At 42.4% G+C, this 21,857-nt stretch overlaps 1 protein-coding gene across 1 annotated transcript; it reads right to left on the bottom strand.

Moving 5' to 3' along the window:
* Window positions 1-473: 473 nt before the first annotated feature.
* MFN1 (mitofusin 1) lies at window positions 474-21,308 on the bottom strand. The gene is made up of 18 exons (XM_068200358.1): window positions 21,172-21,308; window positions 20,444-20,567; window positions 19,486-19,621; window positions 18,278-18,440; window positions 17,508-17,632; window positions 15,969-16,077; window positions 13,595-13,702; window positions 12,804-12,957; window positions 12,613-12,680; window positions 8,205-8,326; window positions 6,615-6,741; window positions 6,238-6,342; window positions 5,075-5,177; window positions 3,877-4,106; window positions 3,250-3,405; window positions 2,548-2,744; window positions 1,249-1,383; window positions 474-561 (listed from the first exon to the last, which is right to left on the bottom strand). Exons 2-18 carry the CDS (start codon window positions 20,556-20,558, stop codon window positions 492-494), a joined length of 2,223 nt encoding a protein of 740 aa, XP_068056459.1. The 5' UTR covers window positions 20,559-20,567; window positions 21,172-21,308; the 3' UTR covers window positions 474-491.
* Window positions 21,309-21,857: the final 549 nt, after the last annotated feature.

Below are 21,857 nucleotides of genomic sequence, written 5' to 3'. Positions count from 1 at the left end.
GCTACCCAACACACTGGCACCTGCTTTCCAAACATGTCAGGAGCCCTTTCCCATGGCAGAGTTTGTACTTCACAAAAAAAAAAAAAATCACACTCACATGGAAAACCAGCACCCTCCATCCCTGGACAATTCCTAAGCAGCTGAAAGCAGGAGACTGGGCTAAGCTTTCCCTGTGTAAGCTCCTGGATGCCAGGAAGTGAGACTTGCCACTGCTACATACTCATGAAAACCAGTGAGAATTTGGGGTTTTATTGTCGAGTGCCCAAAAAATTTAGTGTTTAAAGGTGATTTTTAACCCAAAATCTGCAAAATGAACATAACACTCAAGAGTACCACAGCTCTTCTGTTTGGTTCACCATCAGAGTCCAAGTTTTACAACTGTCACCACAGCAACATTAAAAATATAAATAATTTTTATAGAATATTAGTGTCACCTGTAAAATTTCTACTTTGCCCTAAAAAGGAGCACTGGGAAGGTTCACAATGATGTTTTATTTACTCTTTTGAAGAAAATGTTTTGTGAAGCAATCTAGTTCGTTCTCAAGGTGAATGGCTTTATTTCTGTAAAACAAACAAAAGCAAGGGATTTACTTCAGTGCCCAAACATCCCAAAGTCAGGATCGATATCAGTGTTTCATTTCTGTTCGTCCACTCCCATCCCCAGCACTAAGAAAACATAAATGCAGGTTTTTAGAAAGGGTGTGTGGGGGCAGATGTTCACCATCAGTGGTGGGGGATGCCCGAGGCCAGGAGGCAGCAGCCCAGAGCCAGGGCAGCCTTTCAGCAGGTGCAGAGAACAGGAAGCTACAGCCGAGGCTGCTTCCAAATCCCTGAACCACCAACTGCTGGAAGTACCTCCTCTGCAAACACCTTCCACTGGCACCACCAGTACTGCACTGGATGACTCAAAACAGCACAGCTGCTCTCCTGCTCTGCTCTGGGGAGGGGGCTTTGGGAAGGTGCCACCCTCAAGTTACCAACAGGAGACTAAAATTCTGGTGAAACGCCTGTCTCCCACACTAGAGAGAGACAAGGGTAAAGATGATCTAAGAAATAATATTTTTGGAGGTTAGCTGATTCACTGAGGCAGCAGCATACATTTATTTACTTACCCAGAGGTGTTCAGGGTATCTTTGCATCTCCTGCACCTGAGCTAACCTAGTTCAACTCCAGAGTAACAGCAAGCACTGATCACTCTGAAGTCAGCAGGGCCAAGAGATGCTTGTGGCCAGTCACATCAAGACTTACCTCAGCTGCTTGGAGGTGCTTTGTATGTTTTCCAGCTGATCTATTTCTTTGGAAAGCCTAGCTATTTCTTTTTCCAGGTTTTTCTCAGTAATATCCACCTGCTGACAGAGCCGAGCAAAAGTAGTGGCCATTTCCCTAAAGCGAGAACAAGTTTATAATCATGATTTACAGAAGTCTATGCTGAAAAAAAAGTAAGAAATAAAATCTCATGCCATTGCAGTGTGCAGAACACAACAATCAAAACCTCCAGCTGTCAAGGGAGTACAGAATAGCAGAAAGCAGGAGAACTGGGTACTTTTTAAATTAGAAAAAGAAACCCTCAACACACCAAATCCACTTCAGTCAACACCTACATCGTGCCTGGCCATTTTCATAGAACATTAACAGGTCCAGGTCTGAGATGGGGCTCTGGCTGTGACAGGAGGTGCCAGAGCAGCCCCACACCACCAAGCTCAGCGCCCTGTGCCACACTCAGTGCCCTCCTCACAGGAACATGAGCTCTGTGCAGGGTGAGGAGCGCTCCAGACCTGCCCACCCCAACCTGTTCCAAAACTCCTTCTCTCACAAAGGGAAAACAAACCCAGTTACCAGCCTGGGCCCAGCACCCAAGCTCTCATGGAGGAGATGAAGCTCCCTCTCCTCTCTACTGGAGCATTGGTTTGAGTGCAGCTCTTCCATGTCCTCACAGAGCTGCTGGACACAGGGATGCATCTATTTCCTCTACTGAAGCTTAACTTTTTACTATTCTTTTTTTTTTTTGTTGTTTTCTCTTTCCAAAACAATTTCCCACCTGTCTCTGCTAAGTAATGTCTGGCTGATTGTCTTCCTTAGCTGCTTCTTGAAACTATGTGTTTTGACTGAATTATTATTTCAGAAAATTAGGGCTGCTAATGTGCCCTCTAGCCCACAGGGTGCAGAAGACCTGTCCTCAGGGAACAGTTCAGGAAGGTTAGCCAAGTTCATCTCCTGCAGTGCAGAAGAGCCAGGATTGGCTGCTCAGAACTTGCCCATAGCAGCCCCTGGGGCAGAAGCTCTGCTCATCCTTCCAGGGACTCCAAGGACAGAGCAACTCAGCCTCCACCAGAATGATCTCTCATGTCTCTACTGTAAGGTGCTGGACAAAGAGCCACCATCTTCAGAGCACCACACACAGATGCAGGTACTGGCCTTTTCAGGTGGGCATTTTAAACTCTCTTCAAACCCCCTCCCACTAAGTGCCAAGGGACACTAGAGGTGCCACCACGCAGGGCCAGTGACAATGGCCTGTGCCAGTGAGGGGCCAGCCCGTGTGACACTTACTGCTGCACCTGGTGGCTGCAGTTGGCGCTGGTGAGGCTGACGATCATCTGCAGCTTCTCGGTGGCGTAGTCCACAAACTGCTGCTTGAAGGCTCTCTCCTTGGCCCGGGTGGTCCAGGTCAGCCTCTCATACAGGTACAGCAGCCCGTACATGCTCAGGGACAATGAGATCAGTTTCCAGCCTACAGCTTTCCAAATCTGAAAAACAAAATCTTCATTAGCTTAAATAAGTTGCCCTACAGAATAAAAGCTAATTCCACCCATATTTTAAAAATCATCTCCATAGCCCTTTCACTAGACTTAATAAATGTTTTCCTTATTATTACTGCAGAGCAATACAGCTACATTCACATGAGCTGGTCCCCAGTGGCACAGAGAATGTGCAGGTTACAGAAGCTTGCTGCTCTTTCATGAAGGAAGAAGCAAAGCTCCAACTGAATTCAAACTGAAGGAGGTACCATCAGATCACCATTTAATTCAGGCACTGAACACAGACTTATGGCACAGAGAATACACCCAGCTATCCTCACAGTGATTAGCCTGGTTTCTCACTACGAACTGACTGTGGGTATCCAGGGCACTGCACGTGCTCATCTGGCCCAGTGTCAAGTCCATGGCACGCTCTGTGTTACACCCCAGGTGGGACAGAGCAGCTCAGCCTCCACCACCCCTTCCAGCAGGAAATGTTGCCAGTGCTACTTGCCACTCCACCAACAATGATGATGCTCATGGAGGTCCGGGATGTCAGTGAGGCTAAACTCAACACCAAAGGAACCATGAACTCTTCCTGGGGCACGTTCTCGGGAGTTATGGCAGGAAGGCTGGCGGCAGACGGGGTGCTGGCTAGAGGACGAGGGATCTAGAAGATGGGAACATGGCAGCCTGAGTCAAAAGCATTAGGGAACTACAAAGATGGGTTTTATTTTCATATATTCAGGTTTTGATTTACGCACTGAAGGAAACGCTTCAGCAGTGAAATGTGAACAAGACTCCTGAGGAGCCGTGGAGGCTTTGACAGTTCCCCCAACAGAGGATAAGGGTCTGTGTAGGGCTGGTTCTGACCTCAGGATCCAAATGTTACAAATGGAATAGGCTACTCAAAGGCTTCAATCCAAAGGAAAACCAACTTGTGTAACAGCTGCAGAAGGTTTAAGAGGTTTTCAGTTCCATTCTAACCCTGAATATAATCAAATAAAAACAACCCACAGCAAAAATATTTCACACAATGGATCTATGGGAAGGTAGCAGGAAGTGTAGCACTGGCACAGAGTAAAAATCAATATATTCTCATCAAGGTAAAACAAACCAGCCCAAGCTCTGAAGGACTCACATGTAGGTTTGGATCTGCTAATCCCAGGAGCACTTTCTGAGCTTGTTTAGGACCCAAGAAACGGTTTACAAGAGACGTCCATCCCAAAGAAAAGTGGAACATGATATCCTCTTGAAAATCTGCACACAGGCTATGACAGTTTAGATCATAGCTAAGATCAAACTTCCTGCATGGAATTAGCAAGTGGAGCTGATCCTGAACACTAGAAGGCAACAATGGTTTCAGATTTTCTAGAAATAAGAACAAACAGTAAAGATGAGTTAATATTACAAGAAGAGCATATTCACAAGCAGTATCTCTGCTCTGCTGACCAGCTTTGTAATTCAGAGAATCTAAACAGATCTGTTCATTATTTATTTATTTGTAAAATCAGTGGCATTTCAGCAAGACTACCCTAACAGAGCAGGGATATTTATTGCTCTGATACAAGAAAACAGTCATGAAAATCAACTCACCAAGCAAGAACTTCTGGAAAAAAAGATTCAAATTAACTGGAAGACCTCTACCAGTGGTCAAAAGATAGGGATGGAGTAAGAAAAAAAAAATCAATTTATCCATCAGTTCCATGATGCCACCCAGAAAAGGCAACATTATCAGATAAGAAGACAGAAAGGTTCACATAATTTCATGAACTTGCTCTGAATCTTTTATTACCAGCAACAGATCAATAGAGATGGATGTGCAATAAAGTTACTACTTATAAAGAAAAATAAAGGGGAGTGCACAAATCCTTTGTGAAATTAATTGTTTTGCTTTCTGGGTCTGGAGGAACCTAGGGAGAGCATTATACTGCAGGAACATTTTCTAATAATTAGTGTATTTGGTGTGTCTCTCGTTGAAGCCAAATTTTAAATGCGTTTAAAAAATGATTAGATGAGTTTCCAAAGGACGGGTCCATTACTACTTGCTTAAGCCATTAATCCAGATGCAGTGTACCAGCTCAGAAGTCCATAAAATGGAGAGGGATTGCTATATTTACCCTGGTTCATAATTTTTCTCCTTCAGCATCTGCTACTGGTTAGTATCAGAAACAGAGGACTCAGCTAAACACTCAGTCCTGGTCTATCAAGGCTTTTCCTCTATCCTTTATAGCATCAATGTTAAGCATGATCAGAAGGAAAGTTCTTTTAAAACTGAATTTTCTTAGATTGTCTTCCTTTAAATGTGAAGTGTTACCATTCCTTCTCCCTCCTCCTACCAATCATCTCCTGCTGAGACTGGTGCATTGACTGGTTGACTTCAGTGGAGCAGCGCTCAGCCAGGTTCTTTCCCAAACCGTCTTCTATATGTTTGTTCAGCTCCTGAAGTGTTACAGAGAACACAAGCTCATCAGTTTGTATTTAGCCATTCAGTTACATTATATGGAGCAGGAATTTATTACACACTAAGCACTGTTATTTACAGTGGGAAGAAAAGCATCTTTCCATGGAAATACCATGCTTTCCAACTGCCCACTGGGACTGAAAACCTACTAAAGTGACACAAGAAAGATTTCCCTAGAACTGTAAACATTAAAAGGCACACAACTCTGTAATTTTCACTGTGACAGTGAAAAGCAAACCACCACCTACTGCCCTGCAAAGCCCTTACTGTGTCATCTGATGAGAGCCAATTCCACTGCTCTGCACAGGGACAAACCCATCCCACCAACCCCCCTGGGGAGCTCAGGATACTCTGCTGAGGTGAACCAGCACAGATTGTCCTGAAAATGCAGTGTTCCCAGGTGATCAGCCAGGCTGGAACAGCCTGAGATGAGCTCAGCTGGTTGGAGCACGGTGCTATTAACACCAAAGTTGTGGGTTTGATCCCCATATGAGCCATTTGAGTGAGAGTTGGACTCGGTGTTCTTTGTGGGTCCCTTCCAACTCAGAACACTCTGTGACACCGGGGGGAGATATGGCAGTCAGCATTATCAGCAAAGTCTGAGCACAAGAGACAAACACAGGTATATGTGCTTTAATTTAAAGCACTAAATTTGAGGAGCAATTTATAAAAGTTAAAAAAAAAACCAAACAAGTTTTTATGAAAAGTGTTGAGTATTTGCAAGCTCATTTTGTTTTTGGATCTATTTGATTTTAGGAGTAGTGAAAATTATTTATCTTATTTACTGGAAGAGAACACTTGAAATAAGGAACCACTCTACTACTAAAAAGATGCTGAAAAAAATTAATTTCTTTCCAAAAATAAAGCAGAAAGTATTTTCAACCTTCTTCAGTTTTGGGTAGAGATATGCACATGTCAGCAAGCAGAAATCCTGCAATGCTCTAAGTCACATAAAATCTATGCAATTTATGAAAATACAGAAGCAGAAATTAAGGGGCAGACAAAGAGCCTGGCTTCAAACTATTCAAAAAAACTTACTGCCTTATAGAGCTTCAATACTTGAGGAGAAGGATGAAAATCAGAATAAAATTCATCAACTAAAACTGAAAGCCGGCAAATCTCATCAGTCATGGCAGAGGAGACCTGGAAGAACACAGAAAACACATAAAATGTTTCTGCTACCTTTTCCAGACAGAGTGAGAACAGACTACTGCATGAATTGTCCCAAGGAATCATTCAATCACATGGCAGTCAGGAAAGATTGCCGTTTTAAGCTTTTGTTCTTTTTTTAATTGAAAAAGGAACGTTCTGACATTTCAAACACATTTCCTGAGACGCGTGGGCTGCAAAAGGAGCTGCCTGAGAGAGAAGGCAACACCTGGATCTGAGAAGTTGTTCCCACTGCCTTTACTTACTTTGCTTTCAACTTCCTCCGTAACGCGTTTGATTTTTTCCTTGGTGTCTTCTGTCAAAATGTTCAGCTGATTTCTAACAAAGTCCAGCCTGTCCTTCTGATCTTCTCGCTCTTCCATGGAATGGACTCTAACCCAGCAGAAAGGAAATCACCATCACCACCATGTATTCCCCCAGGAAAGAAACAAGCCCGTAACCAGGTCTGGATCATCCAGCTGATGGTTTCTGAGCAGCCGGGGGAATCCCAAGTAACACTGGCTGCCCAAAGCAGAGGCACTGCTCCAAGAAGGGCTGTACACGGCAGTTCCACATGCACGAGCATTCAAAGGCTGTGCTGAGCAAACACAACTCAAAACCAGCATTTCGAGTCAGAATTGTTATCACTGTATTGTCACATAATTACAACTAAAAAAGGTGTGGGGAATCAGAGACCTTTAATAACTCATCTACCCTGATCTAAAAAAAGGGTAAATCTGATCAAACTGCTGCTCACAAACAGCATTCAACCACTCCTTAATAGTGACATGGGTCTGATGACCCTGCAAAGCAAAGGGGATGTGGCAGAAACCAACCCTGTCACACACAAATCTCTTTGGAATTCCTTGACCTACCACTTAAGCAAAAATTCCTGAAAACCTGGAGCAATTTCCTCTTGAAGGGCCAGACAAATAGCAATTCAGTCTAAGAGGCATCGCCACACACATTTTGGTTAAGTCAATTGACAGAAAGAAGCAGAATATCAGAATATTTTCAAACATTTCACAGCATGTTTTCGTGGGATCTGACAACGTGAGACAAGTCAGTATGTAAACAGGCAGTCTGTAAAAACTGACATATTCAGGGGGATGAGTGTGTTTGACAGCACAGTGAAGTCTGCTGAAACACAAAGACACGTTATTGACAGGCAAGAAGGAGATGGATGGGAAGGATTAATTGTGACAGCAAGTTCACTGTGTACAAGAGACACAAGGTGGCAACAAAAGTGAGGAAAAACTGTACACATATGCAAACCTCAAAGGATATATGAAGCTACCAGACAGAACAGATGAGCTGCTATCATTAGCACTAAAGGATTACATGAGTGAAAAGAGAATAAGGATATTTAAGGATCCAATCTGGAAAGGGCCAGAGGCCAAGCCTCTGTTAGCCTGGGCTCATCTCATTCCTTACAGCATTCTAATCACTTGCAAATTAAAGCATCTACATCCTTCCATTTTTCTTCTTCACTGTAACTGTTAATGAAAGTAGAGTAGGCCCAAATATCATCTCTGAAATGCTGGATATATCACTAGAAAAACTTTACATTTCAAATATTTCTGAAAAAAAGGTTTGAAAACACACAGACTGCAAATCAGTAACAAAGAACACCAAAGTAAACCCTGTACAGAAACCACAGACCAAGAACAGAACTGAGGGGGCAAGTGAACAATGGTAATGCTGACATATTCACATACCAGGGAAATTGTCTGTTTCTTACCAAGAAGAAAAAGTGAACTTTAAATCCGTAATGGCCCAAGAAAATCTCCAGCCCAGAAACGGCTCCTCAGATGATCTGGACAAACCAAATCCAACCAGCCCTCCACCCCACCTACCTTTTCTCTGCTGCTGCAACGTTTACGTTGTCCATAATGTTTTTCACAGTATCTATTATCTGTTTAGCTCTGATAGTGTGCTGTTCAAACTTGGTTTTCACGGCTGACTGCGAGATACACTCCTGCGAGGGGCCCAAGCCACAACACATTACTGCAATTCCATGCCAGCACCATCAGGAATTTCACTGTCAGAAAGCATATGCTGCCAACTTTACCAAGAACTTAAACCAGTGGGAAGTAAAAAGGGAGAAAGTATAAAGAAATTAAAAGACAACAGAAACTGAAATCTCAAATGAATCTATAGCAGCAAATCTGCCTTCGAGTCCATTCACAGTAATGTGTATAGGTTTTCATTCTTTTAAAATAAATTAATAATGTAAAACAAAAAAAAAAGAAAACTCAGATGAATATGTAAGATAAATCTATCTCTTCAGGAAATTTTCAAAACCATCTATGTGGAATTACAAATGTCAAATATGAATTCTAGCAATATGGCCTGGCTTGAGTTTTATTTGTTGTACTACACAGTCTTACTTTCAAGAGACAATTCTGTCAATAGAATTTGACATTCTCATGTCAATACTGACCATCCAGGAACAAAAGACACAATTAGGATAAGAAACAAGGGTTTTCTTATGGGATAAACAAAATTTAAGTAGTCCTTAAAATATCAGCTTGTTTGCATATTATTGAAGTGTTAAATGAGAAAGCAGAAAATGCTCTAATGATACAATTTCTAATCAATCTTCAATACTGAACAGCAATTCAGAAATACACAGCAGTGACTGAAGAACTCTTGTGTTTGAGGGGAAGAAAGCAAGCAGCTGACTTCCTTAAACCAGGTTCATGGAATTTTTAAATTGTTCTCCATCTCTAGATTCATCTTTCAGGGCACAGGTTTGGATTGCTTTTAGAGGACTTGCCTATGACCTTAGCATATGATGTAATTACAAATTTCAGCTACCTAAAAATAATAGATGAAAACAAAATAAACAAAATGGGTAAAACAGTCCCTGTTCCTCGACGAAGCAGATCTAGAAATCAGCAATGAAAGGCCAGAGTTTCTTAAATATCAGCACATTGTAAGAGCTAGACTAGGCACAGAGCAGAGTCTTCCCAACGTTAGTATGTGGTAGATAAAAGGATGACAATCACTCACAACACAATCAGAAAATCCAAGTTAGAGCACTAGGAAAAACACAAAGGTTAGTTAAACGACGGGGAAAGATAAGAGGGGGACAGCAGCAGTTTTGCTGTTAGTCTGCACATAAGTATTTACTGAAACCAAGATGTTTCAACAGTCTAACCAAAACCAGCCCACTGCCAGAACCACAGGACAGTTAGTGCCAGTGTGTTCTGCATTCCATCCCTGGGCAGAGCTGGGGCAGGGCTCTGCAGCAGGTGCCTCATTCCAGCTCTGCCAGCCAGGAGTACTCTTCCACCCTGCCTCCCTCCTCCACGGCTTCCCACACCACTTCTGCTGCCAGTACTTTTAAGAAACTTGAGAAGCACCCCAACCTAAGGCATGGTGGGGTTGGTTTTAAGTAGGATATCCTCTAGGCACTACTGCACACAGTGCAGGGTCCAGGCATTTCTCTGCTGTTTTAATAAGGCATTCTATGTACCTCAGTGTAAAATTGCAGGAAATACACTGACCACTTTCTATTATTCCCCAATATAAAAATCCAGCAGTGATCCAAGAATTTAATACTTTAAGACTGCCTCTCTCCTTTCCTTTGTTGCAACACAGCTGACATAGTAGCATCACATTTTAAAGCTACTGCAAGAATCTCTAAAATCTTAATTTTCCCACTGCTTAAAAGTGTTTCTAGTAATGGCTGCACCAGTTGTTTTTTTTTTTTTAAGCAACTTCAACCACCCTGTGCTTTGCAGACAAACATGTTTCATCTAGTTTCAGAATGATTTTTGCCCTCACACAAAAGTCTACATAAATCTTACAAGGCTTTCTAAATTAGTCCAAGTTTTTCTCATATCACAACTAACTAGCACTGGTGGGTTGTTTCTGGATTTTTTTATTTTAAAGATTCTTTCTATACTGAGCTCCTATCAGTCCTGGAATGAACAGACTTTCCCATCAGGGAAGTGATACTAAAATCAGGAATGTAGAAGTACTGGAGAAGTAACAGTTCTCCAGCCCATATGGAGAAGAGGGAAAAGCTGTCCAATTTTAGTGACAACAAAAGCAGGGTTAGACAATCCAGGAGCAAACCCAGCAGGTAGCAGCCAGGGAGAACAAGGCACATGTGGACAGGTCTGTGAGGTGACAGATTACTGAGAGATGTGAGCTGGACAGAAAAGTGAGAGAAGTCTGGGAAGTCAGTGGAGGGCACAGGACAAGGAGCTAAAGGCAAGACAGACTGAGGCAGGGGAGGAGTCAGTGTTTGATGAGGACAGACAGAAGCATCTGTGCTCTCATCCCTTCCTTTTCACACACTGGAATGCAACCCCAGACGCTGGGACTTGCAGCTCCTCTGTCAGGAAACAGTAAATGCAAAGTGCTCTAGGCAGAAGTGCTTAGGCTGTACTCAAGGCTGCACAGCATCTGAGTTTGGTCTGGCAGTGCCCAAGGCACAGTATCAGTGAGGGTTTCACACAGAAAGTTCTCCCTGCAGCCTGAGATTCCTCATTAATACAGAGCCTAGAGCTGGCAGGCAGAACTGATGACAACAGTATGCTGATGTCAGCTACTTTATCCACTCAGGTGACAGAAATTTGAGTATTAGGTCTAAAAACCTCAGACCTGGTAAACCATTTCAGTCTCAGCCTTGCTTTAAAAGCACATAAACTGCCACTGTGACTTAGGAAACTGCCACAAAACCTGAATGTGAAAGAGGCTGCAACAGCAAGCACTCAAAATTTAAATTGCTTTGGCAATCTTAATACAGCACAGTTGTCATTCTCTAAATGATGGGATCACACCCCTATTCAAAGCCATAAATAATGATTTTAGGATGAAACACAGCTGAGCAGGGAAAAACACTACAGAATCCACTCTCACTGCTGGAGTCAGGTGTGCAGCAAATGTAAGCCACTGGGAAAAAAGAAAAAAGGTTGATTTAAGGCCATGCAGTGCTCTTCCTTGTCCCAGCCTCTGCCACAGAAAGTCGTCATGGTTGTGATCCTGTGACAGATACTTCTCATTGTGGTGGCCAGCTTGAGTCTGTGACAACTGATTTACAGATGTGCTGAGCACTCACATCATCACATTATTCAATAAGCCATCATCCATCTTCATATTGAAATATTCTAAGCACTGAGTGCTTAACTGTATTTATAAGAGATTTTGTCAAAAAAGCTTTGGGTACAGCAGACAGCAAAATACAAGAACAATAACTGATTTAGAAGCTCAATTTCCATTTTTTTCTGCTGGCTCAAAGTTTCCTACTATGGCTCTGAGGACAAAAATTGTAAAAAACGTGCACGTTTGACTGCAGCTAGTGACACAAGAAATGTCATGTCTCATGGAGCCAGGCCCTGCCAGTACTCTGAACCCATCATTTCAACACTTCAGTCACCTATCACAAGAGTGTGGATAAGGATTAAATTTAGCCTGACATTTTCTTGCTTATGCAAGACCAAATCAAACTATTAATTTAAAGTCTTTCTCATATATACACATCATTACATAATCAGCTTTGCTAAGGTTGTAATGCAAGAACAAAGACTTTTCAGAGGCAGTTTGATTTTTTTTAAATACTCATATACAAAACCATTGAGGGATACCCAAGAGGCTTCCTTAAGATATCCGAGAATGGCTTTAGTTAATTAAAGTTATCAAATTTAGCAAGTCAAATGGATCCTATCACAAAGAAACCACTCAACTGTCTAGCCAGACCTGCTTCTGTAGAAACTGTGAACTCCAGCCATGAATATGGCTAAACCAAGGTGGAAGGGTGGATTCTGTACAGCACAAAAGATGAAAGGAGAGTGTTAATGATCAGAGCAACAGAGCTAAGAGGTACATAATGGTGATAGATTCAAAACTCTGGCTTTAGAAATGAAAGTAAATTTTTAGATTTACATTGATGAAACTAAATGTCTTACTGCAAACATTCACCAGCATGTGGCTGTAAGTGATACACACATTTCAAGACCATAATTTCTTCTTACACAGACTATATTGATCTTGAGATCTCAAAACCTGAGCTAAGAGTTTTGGTCCCTTCCCTCACTGATAAAATTCTCCTTTCCAACAACTATCTGCTACTCAAGGTGAGAAGGTATGAACAGAACCCATAGAAAAGGCAAAGCTGCAGATGGTTTAAATACCATACATTCCTCCACTTGCTAATATGTGGAGGAGATGCTCAGTATAATTAAGCTAAGCATAGGAAAAAGCTACTTTTACAACAACAAACAGGCAGTTTAAAAAGCCCATCATAAATACCTCAAATATCTGCTCAAAATGTTGAAATTCCTGGAATCTTGTTTGAAATCCTTCAGCAAGTGCTCCACCTGTGAAACAACACACTATAAGGGAGACAGCAGTACCTCACAGCAGGGACTGCTTCTTAAATATATTTATCAGGTTTTATAGTGGTTTTCTGTAGTTGAGGAAAAGCTGGAGTTGCTACACACCACCCTCTGGCATTCCTTGGGCCTTTTGTCTCCTGGCACTCAGAACTTCTTTTGCTGAAACAAAAAAGATGCGATTCCTTGCTTCTACAGGATCAATAACTTTGAGCTCATCGACCAGGAAAGTCAGACAGCGCTCCATGTGCTGCCTACGCACCTAAGGAAAAGGTAAAAAGCTCATGAAAAGCAGGCAAAAACTGAGCTGTCAGCACATCACAACATCAGTCAGAAACAGATGCTGAACCACCCTCTGAGAGCAGATGCCTGCCAACCCTACAGAAGCAGCAGCTTCTTTTACTCCTTTAAACAGACCTGGATACAGCTTCTACAACTGTATTTATGTAAGTCAGAGATCTCAGCCAGTTACTGGGGTAAACCCTTCATTCCCCATACATGGAGAAATAATTCTCACTGCAAGCTGGCTGCTGCTGGCAAGATCTGAAGATCCAAACTGTTCCCATCTAACGCTGCACTTTCCCAGCTACTCTATGGAGATATAAATGTATAAACTGTGCCCTCAGGCTGCACTATCACTGCAGAAACAAAAGGTAATATAAATAAGATTAAAAACAAGCTTAACTGTGGAGGAAAAAGGTTCTAAAGAAGTCGCCCATTTTATTACTTGCCTGCATATATTGTCATTTGAATTGCAAGTTGCTTTTTGGTTGGAATGAGGAATAGGTTATTTGCATTTTCTGACCATGTAACTTAGCCTTTTATTAAAAAGCTGGTGTTTCCATATTAATACATATTAATTAACTGTCAACCCATGTAAGAGCCATCAGTTCACTCACATCTTCCATGTATTCTGGTTCTGATGCAGAGGCATCCCATCTATTATTGAGGATGAAGATGTTTGGCTTGGAAAGTCGTTCGTTCACTTTATGGAAAAAATGTTTCTCCTAAGAATTAAAGCACAAACAGAAAATTTCCCAGACATCCAAACCAGAGTCATGCTTTCTTCTGTAATAGATTCTGAAGTTTATCCAGCTTTTTGAAAGTTTATTACAAAGAATTCATCAGTATTAAAACCCAGAGATATTCAGCACATAACAGACTTAGGGTAGGTCAAAAGTCATCAAATGTCTTAAAACTGATGCCAGTGCTAGTCAAAGACACTGCAACTTTCTCTAAAACTTGCTGAAAATACAAACTAAAAAAACTTCCGAAAAATAGTTCAAAAAACACTGATGCCTGACTTAAAAGAATGAAATCTCCCTTACCTGAACTACCAAGATGCTCCTGCTAACCCTGTCAAATCTGGCTCTATATCCAGATAATACATCATCTAACTACTCTTCAGCTAGGCAACATCAGCTTGAGCTACAGAGAAATAACATTTCCTGCATGAGGACGTATTGCTGAGACACAGAAAAAAAAGTCATTGATGAATGTCTTAATTTAACAAAATTAAGTGTATTTAGGTCTCTTGCCTGCACCCACCACCCATTATTGCTGTTAACAGAGTCATAATGGGTAAGTCGTGATGCAGTGAGTCCCCACTCAGCAAAGCTGAAACAGAAGAGATCTCTGGGCTGCCATAAACTTTTCCAGACAGCAGCAAGACACCACAACATATCCTGGACACAGCACTGGAGAGCCATTATTCTCCCTCAGCTGGAAATAAGCATGTGCAATCCTGATCACTGCTGCAGAAATCAGAACTTTGTCTGAGGAGAATTTATGAGGGAACAGTAGAAGAATCACGTTTTCACCAAAAAAATCTCCAGCAGTGTGGCAGAATAATGCCAAGTATTCTCAAAACTGTTATGGTAAGAGGCAAAAACAATTCTTAAAGAGGATGAGAACTTCTTAGCTGTCAAAAGCTTTATCTGCAGGATAACTTATGTTATCAATATAGCAATGAGATGTTCACTGAAATAATTTTTCTTTTTCCTTTAATTAAAACACCCCAGCAACTGCATTATACACATAATGTAAACTTACAGGTTTTGTCCATACTAAAAGCCTGAAAGTGTCCCTCGTGCACAACAGAGAAAATATGGCCACAGTGGTGCCAAATCCTCTTTGTCTGGAATGTTTTAAGAATTTTCTTTTTCTTCTAAATTACATCTCTTGTATTTGACTCTTTGTGGACTCAGCTCAGAAGATGGAATGCAATGTTTTTAAACTTGCATTCTTCTCAGACTTCTACCAAACTATTCTAATTTGCTAGAATGCAAAGAAATACTGTCTTTGCACACTCAGTTCTTTATTGTATTAAAAATTGTCTCAACAGTTAGAAAGTTCAGACCTTTCAGGTCAGAACCATGCTCGGAACAATCAGAGCATATTATTTGTCTGCAGTAGGCTTAATAAAAATCATCATGAATTTCCTCAGTAGCATTACTCTGCATTCTGGCAGTCACACTTACAATAACTTAGAAACCTTTTATTGTCAGCATCCACAATACTTAGTTTAGTCAAAACTGGAGATCACTACAAAATTACACCAAATTTCTGGTCTTGTATTTTGATTATTGCAACAGCTGCTCTGGCCACCTTAAATGTTCCCCTCCTCTTACAAGTCCTACAATACTTAGGCTGCAAGGTTCAGAGAACTCTTCTCTCTCCTGAAACAAGGCTTTACAGAACAAAGACATAAAAATATCTTCAGCTCTCCACACTGCACAGACCCCTTATTGCTAACACTTTCAGAAGAAACAGAGCCCACTGAGGGGAACCTGAAGCACTCATCCTCAACACAAGGTGGGTCAAGGGAATTCACCTCTCCTGAGAGAGGCATAAGACAGGAACTCAACTCCTTTCACCTAAGTTCGTGTATTTTACTGAATTTATGGAGTATTTCTGGATATGAAACACTCCTTAATTTCTTTGATAATACAAGTGTGTTCTTTTGTTTGTAAAAAATACCAACAAATTGCAAGGCAAGACAAGCACTCCATCACCCATTTATCAAAAATGCAACTGAACTGAAAAGGACAATCACGATGCCCAAGGCAGAGAAAGCTAAGCCAGTAAGAAATTTAAATTTTGTTCTCTGTTTCCTAGAGAGGGATATACATTATTTATTTCTTCCCACCCTCAAATCCTATTCACAAGACCTAAGTGCAGTGATTCACCTTCTGCAAAGGTCTCAGCTATTCTGGTTATGGAACTGCTGAATATTTAAATGAAGAAGGAGCATAAAATCATTGCACATCATACCGTGTTCATGAGAGTTGATTCAGAATTGGCAACCAAGACAAACACATCAGCATCTAAGCAGAATTTGTCAATCCAGCTGTCCAGTTCTGTAGTGACATCTGTGCCAGGGCTGTCAAGAACAAAAAACACAAACTCTTACTTACACAGCAAAGAAGTAGTTGATTTTTATAAACTGATAAAAATAGAGTAGAAATGTCTAAGGGCCTTGCAAGAAATTACAGAGGATTGTGTCTTCAGGCTGATGCCTACCTCAAACTTAAGGTAAACATTGCACAAGCCAATTACCATCTAGAATTTATTAATCACTTGATCATTAGACTACCTACTCACTCCAAAATGCAGTTTCTGATTAGTAAGTATGCACATATAATTAACTGCCAAGTGAAGTGACAGGCAGTCCATCAGAAACCCAGAGAGCCTCACACAATAGTTCCCCTCCTCAGATCCTAATTTTATTCAGAAGAGAGTGTAGTTAATAAAATATTTTTTTTCATTAATAAAGTTCAAGTTTAAAGCAATATGCTATGCAATCTGTGCATATATTTAAGAAAAAAACAAAATGAAGTTAAAACTATAGTGCCATCCATTAAAAAAAAGATTAAGTGGAATATGAGCCATGTTTGCAACACCTAAATTATTGTGGTTCAAATTTTCTCCATTTAACAGTAAAAGGATGATTTGCTCTTTTCAAGTACCTGCTCTCTCAGAATATATGCTCTTTTCTTTTCCCTTTAGCAACAGAGGCTGTACAGATCCAAGATCATGCACCCAAGAAAATAGTAACAAACTCCCAGTGATTTCAAAGTACAAGACAGAGATGGAACAAAAACCACTGCAATTTATTAGAATGCACTCCAAGTGTTGTTTTCTTGAAGAAATCATACTTAAAAATCCACTGACACCTGTGTGAATTACTCTCAAATTCAGTATTTATTGATTTACACATCAGGTACAGATCACCTGAAGGTTTGAAAAGCTACTGTGAGGTTATAATGCAGTGGCCAGAAAAAAGGGCATTTAGCATGGACAAAACCACCTCTTCCAGAATTCTTTAAACACATCTACACATAGGAAATGCCAGCCTAACACAGGGCACACACAGCTGACATAGTCACAACCACATTTTGAGGTCACCCATTCCTTTGGCATGTAGGCACTGCAACTCATATCAGAAGCTTTTAAAAATGAAGTCCACGTTGTTTATACTTCATATGATCAGTCTGAAGCATTTCAAGAAAGGAAATGGGCAAAAGGTTGTTGCTGCAACAACCCTATTCACACTTCCATACTGTTTAAAGGTAGAGTATCCTCAGCCAAAAGCTATTCCCTTTTTCAGCTCAGTCACAAGACACTCGTCTGCTCCAACTGCTACAAGGGCAGACTCAGGAGGGTGATGACAAGCGGTACATACAAAAGAACAAACTCTGTCCTTTCAAACATAAAAGCCTTTCAAGAATTTTCTATCTAAACCAATCTCTTTTCTAAGCACTGTAATGGTTAATATCCTTAAGAAAATATTTACTAAAACAGAAGCAGTACCTGTCCACTATAACCAAATCATCTCTCAGCAGGGCACACTTTGACTTGGGCCAAAAGACATGGACAAGACAGCCAGCCTTCAAATCCTTATCCATGTGAAGTGCGTGAGCCAGCTGATTGACTGTCTAGAGAGAGCATTAAAGAGAAGACAAACATGAATATGCACCTCAAACAGTCTGTAAACCAGTCTAATTCAGTTCTCAAGCAAACTTGGACAGGATCTACCTGAAGAGGGTAACAGAGTTCATACTTTGTTCTGGCGAATAGCTGTGGTTTTTTTCTTTAAGCTCTTCAACTCACCAGCATCTAAAGAACAAGCTATGCCTTGAAACTCAGACAAGACTTTCTTTGGAGCCACAAAGGCTGCCTACAGGCCTGGACTGTGTGCTACTGAGCATCATCATGAATTTGCCTCAGAGGTTTAAGATATCAGCATATGTAGTTCACTAACATGAGTACTGTAAGCCCAAATGAAGGGCACATTCCAAATCCTTAATTAGTAACAGGACTTACTGAGTCCTACACAATTAAATCACTCAACACATGCTATGCTACAATGAGACACACATTAGTTGTTTCTCTAGAACAGCCAAGAAAAACTGCGGAACAGAGCACTTTCATGAGTTTGCTCTTCCCTCCTAAATAAGAACTTGAAAATGCAGAATGAGTGAGCCTTATACTTTTGTTGGACTTGAAACTGTGGTTAAAAAGGAGACCCTTTGAGAGTCAGTTCCTGTGAAAATTGGCATGAAATCATCCAAGAAATGTACCTTGACACTCTTCTTTTCATCTGATCCTTCTGTCATAAGATAAGCCTTATCTCCATCAGTCCCTTCCACACTGAGGAAGCAGTTTGTTGTATGGCCAATCCCACTGGGAAGCACCTTGTCCCACAGCATTGCATTAATGACTGAACTTTTCCCACTGCTTGTTCTAGAGGGATAGAAAACAAAAGTACTTTGAGCAGAGCACAGCAGCATTAAACACACCTTTGTGCTGAACTGAATGCACCCCCACTGGAGTGCACCAGCCCCACAGAGCACAAGCTGGTTTGGGTACAGAGCTCCAGCCAGGTGAGCAGGGAGTGCTCATTCAGAGGAACTGGTCACCAACTCCACATTCTGCAACAACGTGAAGTCTTCAGCAGTGTCCTACATTGCACTAACCCTCTACCCCTCACCCATAAATATCTGAGGTTTAACTATTACACAACAGCATGAAGTTACACACACTGTAACTCATTTTTGAGCTACTTCCAGAAGAAGTTCAGAGCTCACTGTACAACAGTTCACAAATTTATTCAAAATGCCAGAGGCAGAGTTGACTTCTCTTTGCCCTGCTCAGAACTTTTTCCCTGCTCAGAACTTTTTCCCTTTGCAAAAGGGAAACTTTTATCACACATCACAGCTTGTATTCAACTTTTAACTTTTTGAAATATCAAGGCTGAGATATAATGAATTTCTTTATTCCAGAACTTTTTATAGTTTTTCTTTAAACAACTAAACTACTTTTAGCAAAATGAAGGCAAGACCACTGTTGTACAAGTTTTTTCCAATACTACTACAGAATTTTTAGAACCATGAAGATTTACACTCCAAAAATATGCTTAAATGTAAGCACAGAAAAATCAATCTCCCTGAAGCGAAGCAGGCTAGCAGACCACGTTGTTTCTGCTATCCTTAAAATCATCACACAGATCTATCAGACTGATGTTACAACCAATCAGGTAACCATCTCTGTTTCTCTTCAGCTGCTTATAGATAAAAACATGAACAGCTCCAAGTTTAGTTCTTCAGCACTTCTGACCAAATAAAAAAAAAAATCCTAAGCAGGAAGAGTCCAGAACAAAAAAATATATTAAAACAAACAAAACCACCATCTTAAAAAAAACCCAAAAGCCACTGTAGAGAAAGGGACAACCTCCAACGTTCCCAAGTAAAAAAAAATTAAATTAAGTACTGGTAATTTTGTTCATTACCTGCCAAAAAATGCCACTTTCATGTGTCTCCGTGAGAGCACCTCTCCAATGACTGCCAACTTGTTTTTATATGCTTGTATTTTTGCTAGTTCATCTTCTGTTGCTATATGATCAAGCTCTGGGTTCTTACATGTGGCTACACAAAGAAAGGAAAAACATAGAAGCAATCACATACAGAGAATGTGTTCTGTGATACAGGGTAAGCAATCAGTACTTAACATGCCAACTACAAATTTTAATTACAGTGATTAAACAAAACAAGAAAAATCCCACTACAGACACTCACACCAGCCCTTATCATTTGACAGCTCTGCCACAAGCACTGGTGAAATCATGACATAAATCACTTCAGATCAATTGCCAGCCCAACCACTGAACCACTAACGCTGTAAACACAGCCTGATGGGCTCACTGGCCCAGTTCCTTGGGACACTTGCTTCCTTCAGAAAGGAAAGCCAGGACCTCCCATGGATACACCAGCTAAGCTGGGCTGTCTTGCCCCTGCAGAGCTCACTGGAATGATGAGCAACCAACTCTGTGTGGCCACACACATTCCACACTGCTAAAACCTCTGAGGGCATGACCAGTGGTTCCCTGCATTGCATGACTGATGCACCTTTCTGCTGAAAAATGGGAGAACCTGTTTGTCCCTCCTTCTGTGCAAAAGAAATCGCCACAGAACTGTCATGCCAGAGTGGTTAAGCTTTCACCCTCATGGAAAGGAGACCATACTGCCAATCCAAATGAGTTAATCAGCTTTTCAGGTATGTAGCAATGCCAGGAATTCCTTCCAGCGCAAGATGAAAAAAACCCCAGTGTCAAATGAAAAATGTGACTATTTCTGAAGGTGCACGTTTATACAAAGAGCACAGTAACAGCTAACATAAGGCACGTGATGCTGCTGTAAAACATACTCAGAACAAAGGACAAGGCCCTCATGTTTAAGGGGAGCGCTCACCTTCCACAAACGCTGCTCCCTCAGTGACATACTCCAGCAGCTGGTCGAAGATGGCAGTGATGGTCTTTTTGGCCAGCACAAAATGCTTCAGCGGAGAGACAGAGGCTTCTGCCATGCTGCAGCTGCAAGGAAAGGTGCATCAGGTGACCAAACACTCGGTACATCTAGCTAATTAAAACTCACACACTGCTCACACAGCCACTAAGAAACAAAACATAACAAACCAAAAACGCCTGAAGCCCCAAATCAAAGCTTTAAACTCCAAAGGCAGTAAGCTCAGTTTGCGCTGTTTGCTCTCCTCGCCACAAGCGCCAAGATCAGCTGGCGGAACTCGGGGACAAGTTCGAACCGACCCGGTGCCATCTGTCCCAGAAACACGAGGCTTTCCCCTCGTCAATCACGGCTCCCGCCTCCCCACCGCCCGCGGGCCAGCGCTGTCCCGCCGGCCACCGAGGACGGGCCCCGCTCCCTCCCCGAGCCCCGGCTCCGCGGGGTCAGGCCGAGGCGGCCACAGCCCCTCACGGTGACACACTCAGCCGTGCTCCCTCACGGAGCCTCGGCTCAGCCCCGGTTCCTCACGGAGCTCTGGCTCGGCCTCGGTCCCGCGCGGAGCCGCGGCTCAGCCCCGCTCCCTCACGAAACCCCCGCTCGCCCCGGTCTCTCACGGAGCCGCGGCATAGCCCCGGTCCCTCAGTGAGCCCCCGCTCCCCCCAGTCTCTCACGGAGCTCCCGGTCCCGGCCCCTGTCCCTCACGGAGCCCCGCTGGCTCCGGCCGTGCCCGTCACCGCCGCCGCCGGGACGGGGGGGCGTCACTTCCCTTTCCTCCTCCTATGACCCCGCGCCGCGCCCGCGCCGGCACCGCCATGTTCAGTGCGGGCTGAGGGCGGCCGCCGCCATCTTGAGCGCGGGCAGGTCGCGAAATGGAGCCGGGCAGGGGCCGGGGGGCAGAGCCCGGGCAGCACCGGGATCATCCCCTGGATCAGCCGCGGGATCAGCCGCGGGATCAACCCCGGGATCAGCCCCCGGGGCTCACCCACAGCACCGCGGTTTGGAAAAAGTCTGCACGGTGACAACGCCGCGGCCTCTCAGGGGTTAAAGAGCACCGGTACCTCATGCATGTGGTACGGGAGCATTAGGAAACGAGAACCAAAATGAAAATCGGCAACAACAGCATTCGAGAGGACACGTTATTTGAGGATTACTAATCCGCTGTATTTCAAGATCTTGTAATAGTTTGTGGTATGTAAACTTTGTTTTGAAGTCAACAGTCTTTCACATAAAATAGGTCTTTTGCTCAATAAGAAACATAATCCAGGAATCTGACACACAGAAATTTGTTAAGGTTGGAAAGTACCCCTAAAATCGAGTCACACATCAAAATGAAGGGTTCAAAAGTCCGAAAAAGAATCAAATA

Source organism: Anomalospiza imberbis, chromosome 10 (genome assembly GCF_031753505.1).
Source record: "Anomalospiza imberbis isolate Cuckoo-Finch-1a 21T00152 chromosome 10, ASM3175350v1, whole genome shotgun sequence".
Taxonomy (NCBI): Eukaryota; Metazoa; Chordata; class Aves; order Passeriformes; family Viduidae; genus Anomalospiza; species Anomalospiza imberbis.
The sequence above is the reverse complement of the archived record's forward strand: the minus strand, read 5'-3'. Positions and strand labels throughout refer to the sequence as shown.

What these genes read in the sequence shown, in the direction of transcription:
- MFN1 (XM_068200358.1), bottom strand. Translation starts at nt 20,558, where the DNA reads ATGGCAGAAGCCTCTGTCTCTCCGCTGAAGCATTTTGTGCTGGCCAAA. An exon ending in GGGAGCAGCGTTTGTGGAAG is followed by an intron (nt 19,622 to 20,443) that starts GTGAGCGCTCCC and finishes TTCTTTGTGTAG; the next exon opens with CCACATGTAAGAACCCAGAG. An exon ending in TCATCATTGTTGGTGGAGTG is followed by an intron (nt 2,745 to 3,249) that starts GCAAGTAGCACT and finishes TTTGTTTTTCAG; the next exon opens with ATTTGGAAAGCTGTAGGCTG.